This window comes from Passer montanus, unplaced genomic scaffold, assembly GCF_014805655.1.
Source record: "Passer montanus isolate IOZ18808 unplaced genomic scaffold, ASM1480565v1 scaffold57, whole genome shotgun sequence".
Lineage (NCBI taxonomy): Eukaryota > Metazoa > Chordata > Aves > Passeriformes > Passeridae > Passer > Passer montanus.
The window spans coordinates 3,890,545-3,894,375 of NW_024370705.1; the positions used below are offsets into that span (position 1 = coordinate 3,890,545).

At 61.8% G+C, this 3,831-nt stretch overlaps 1 protein-coding gene across 1 annotated transcript; it reads right to left on the reverse strand.

Moving 5' to 3' along the window:
• Window positions 1–256: 256 nt before the first annotated feature.
• On the reverse strand, window positions 257–3,831 carry HSPB8 (heat shock protein family B (small) member 8). Its single transcript, XM_039725986.1, has 4 exons — window positions 3,680–3,831; window positions 2,917–3,586; window positions 1,814–1,877; window positions 257–1,012 (listed from the first exon to the last, which is right to left on the reverse strand). Exons 2-4 carry the CDS (start codon window positions 3,293–3,295, stop codon window positions 859–861), a joined length of 597 nt encoding a protein of 198 aa, XP_039581920.1. The 5' UTR covers window positions 3,296–3,586; window positions 3,680–3,831; the 3' UTR covers window positions 257–858.

Below are 3,831 nucleotides of genomic sequence, written 5' to 3' on the forward strand. Positions count from 1 at the left end.
ATTTTCAACCCCCGGAGGGGCTAGGACAGGATGAGCCCATGGTCCTTGCCAGGCCTGATGCCTCCCCAGCACAGTGCTAGCTGGGACTTGGACTTCCCCCATCAGTGCAGGCATCCCACACATCTCTCTTGTCCTTGCCTTCAGGGGGATGGCCTGTGCCAAGCTGGGAGGTGGCACACGGTGACATTGCCCTCATCCCCACCACCCTCCCACACCCTACGCCCACCCCAGCGGCTCAGCTGAGACAAGCAGAGGCTAAGAACATCAACTGGGTTTTATTCCTCAGGTCTGACAAGTAAAAGCACAAATTCTCTTTGGAAATAAGGAAAAAAAACCAACACCAAAACCCCAAACCAACGTTCAAAGCACGCAGACCGTTTCTCAGGATGGAGGTCACTCCATCAAGCTCCGCTGCCGGACGCGTGTCCTTCGCAGAGATGTAGTTTAAAAAAAAAAAAGAAAACAACTCATGGAGGAGGAAAAGACACAGAGCTACAGGTTTCCATGTCAATTTTAAAGAAAAAAAAACAGGCCCTTTTTTTGCTATCGTTATAAATATCCCATCCGAGCGATTCGGAACAAACAATAACCATAAGGAGGAGCATCCTTTCTGCTTGGCCCCGTGGGCACAAAATCTCTAGCGGCCCCTCAGGCCGCTGGAAGCCCCCAGGGGCGGTGGGCTGGCACCCGGTGCGTGCCCCGGCTCTCAGCTGGGGTGGCGGGTGCTGCCATCCCTGCGGGCCAGCGGCACCCGTCACCCGTGCCCGAGGCTGTCAGGACGCCGCGCCGCGGGGAGCGGGGAGCGGGGAAGGGGACTCGGGGCGGGGGTGCCGGGGCGCGGAGGGCCGCGGTGGCTGCTCAGGTGCAGGTGGCCTCCTGGCTCTCGACGGGGATCTCGCTGCCGCCCTCGCCGAACTGCTGGTAGGGGGGGATCTGGGGCGCCTCGATGATCAGCAGCCCCTCCGGGGACAAGGAGGCGAACACCGTGATGGGATCCACCTCGTAGGGCAGCCTGCAGCGGGGCAGAGAGACGCGACGCGTTAGGATGCTGCACCCCGGTGGATCCCGACCCAAAGCCTGTGTTGTTACTGGAGCGCCAGGGGAATGCGCGGGGGGTATTTGGAGCGGGCTGCTGGCCGGCCTGACCCCGAGGGAGCTCTGTTTCATCTCCCGCAGATGTGTCTGACGGGATGTCAGCGCGGAGCGAGCCCCGCGTCAGCCGCCAGCCTTGCCCGTAAAAGGAGCCCGAGCGAGCGGCGCTCCCCCAGCCTCCCCGCGGGAGCTCGGCGCGCACAGGGCTCCTTCGGGCTGGGAAAGCCAAGCTGAGCTGCTGCCAGCCGAGGAAACCCTTCCCATGCCCTGGGCTTTGATGCTTTTCCCTGTTAGCCGTGCGAGCCCCGCGGGTGGGATCTGCCCCCCACATCGGTCGGGGCTCGCCTCTGCGGTTGTTGTTGCCAAAGCGAGCCGCGGGTGAGTCACGGCGATAGCGATCTCACTGACATCATGGAGATGCGGGGATAAGGCGGGATGTGCTCCGGGGCTGCGGGGGAGCCCGCCCGCCGTGCCCGCTGCTCCCCGGGGCCGCCTCCTCCCCGCAGCCCTCCTGTCCCTGTCCCCAGACACAGCCCCGGGCGTGCAGGAATCTGACAGAGCGCCTCAAAAAAGGCCTCGTCCTCCTTCCCTTCCCTTGGGAAATCACTCTGTGGCCCGGCCCGTGCTGCAGAAGGGCAGATTTTGGGGTGGAAACAGTCCCTGAGTGTGTGAGCTGGGGCGCGGGGACTGGCAGAGCTCGGCCGGGCCGACCGGTACCTACTGGATTTTCTTGGTGAAGTTCTTGGAGACGATCCCTCCTTCCACCTGCTGCTCCTCGTGTTTGCCTGCAGGGAAGGCCAACACCCCACATCAGCACCTTACCAGGAGATTATTTTTTCCCCAACAAACAACAACAACTAAACCCAACAGGAGAGTTTTCCGAGCAGCTGTTTCCCTGCCTCAGTGCAAACTCTCTCTGGGGAGGGCTCAGGAAACCTCTCCATATGGGGAAGGAGATGCTAGACACAGCACAGCCACATTTCCAGTGGAAAACTGGGGTCTCACAGGCTGCCAGGAGCTGGGGCTTACGAAAATAAACAAATAATAAAGCCATTGTAGGTGGCAGCATCCACCTTGGCCCCACGCCCAAGGATGGGCTCTTTTCCACCCCTCTGTCAGCCTGGGGGTCCCTGTACCTGGAGCATCAGCCAGAGGCTGCCTGGGCCCCCCTGACCTGTGGCTTTCCCCCTGTGCTGCAGAGAGCTCCAAACAAACACTCAGAGCTGTGCTGGGTGGCAGCCCCCAGCCCTCCCTGGTGATACCAGCCCGGAGGACCCAGGGACAATGGGGAATGTCAGTGCCAGGCTGATGGGACACTGAGGGCATTCCTGTGCACCCCAAAAGTGCTGGATCCCCCACCCACTGTTCCCGGCATTAATTGACTTTTCACAGCTCAGTTTCTGGCCGACTCAGCCAGGCTGGGCAGGGGGCTGTGAGCAGCTGCTCCTTTCCTCCCAGCTCGGCCCCTTTAAAGGGAATCTCCCTCCGTGCCGACCTCACCCTGGCTATAATTAACCGAGCAGAGCTGGGGCCCCTCTTGGCTGCTCGCTCAGGGTGCTGCCAGCCAGGGCAGAAAGCAGGGAGATTTACCCCAAAGGACACGTGTCCTTTCTCATTTTGGCAGCAAACCACCATGGCCTGTGAGCCAGATCCCCCCCGTGACACCCAGACTGCCTCTGGAGATGCCCCAAAGCCCTGCTGCAGCCCTCCCCTGCCCCCAAGCAGGGGGCTGCTGCCACCGCCTTTAAAACAAAGCCGATTTTGGCATTTTGCATCCATTCCTCGAGCTGGCAGTGCCACCTCCCCGCTGCCCGCGGCTCTCACCTGACACCTCGACGTAGCCATCCTTGGTTTTGACGGTCAGCTCCTCGGGTTTGAAGCTGTGCACGTTGACGCAGACCTTCCAGGGCTCGCGGGGGAAGGGCGCGGGGCTGCGGCTCTCGGGGTACCCCCCGAAGTGGGCGCCGTAGGCGGGGGCCATGGGGGGCGTGCGGCCCAGGCCGGCGCGCAGGGGGCCCGGCCAGGTGGTGGTGAGCCGGGGCCGAGCCCAGTCGGGCCAGTCCGCCGTCAGGTCCCCGGGGAAGGGCGACAAGCCGAAGTCATCGTCCAGCAGGCGCGAGGTCAGGCCGGGCTCCCGGAAAGGGTCGCGGAGGCTGCGCCTGCCGGGGTAATGGCAGGAGAAGGGCATCTGGCTGTCGGCCATGGCTTGCTTCGCAGGGGTCTGAGCGTGTCCCCGGGGCTCGCACACCGAGCCTCAGCCTCTGTGTGGCTGCTCCTGGCTGCGAACTTCCCCCGGGAGCCTGTCCCGGAGGAGAAGCATCCACCCCGGGTGGGACGCGGGTGCGCGGGGCCGGTCCCTCCTTCCCGGCACCGGGTGAAGGACGGTGAGAAAATCAATGCAGGCTGAATCACCGGGAGCTGGAGGAGCGCAGGAAGGACGGAGGGAGCTCTCTGGCCGCGAGAAAACGCTTCCTGTCTGGCTGCGATCCCAGGACTGGGGAGAGGAAAATAAAACTTCTTGTCAGGAGAGAGAGAAAAAAAAATTAATAAACCCAAATATCCTGAGATTAAAAAGCTTCTCTCTCACTTCTCACTCTCCAGCACTTTATGTGCAACTTTCCCTGCTGCTCCTGGGTGAGAGCTCCAATAAATGCCTGAGCCTGGAGCCCAGAAACTTCTCTAACCTTCCAGCCGTTGGGCGAGTACTATTTATATGGATTTCGGAGGAGGGGGGTGTGT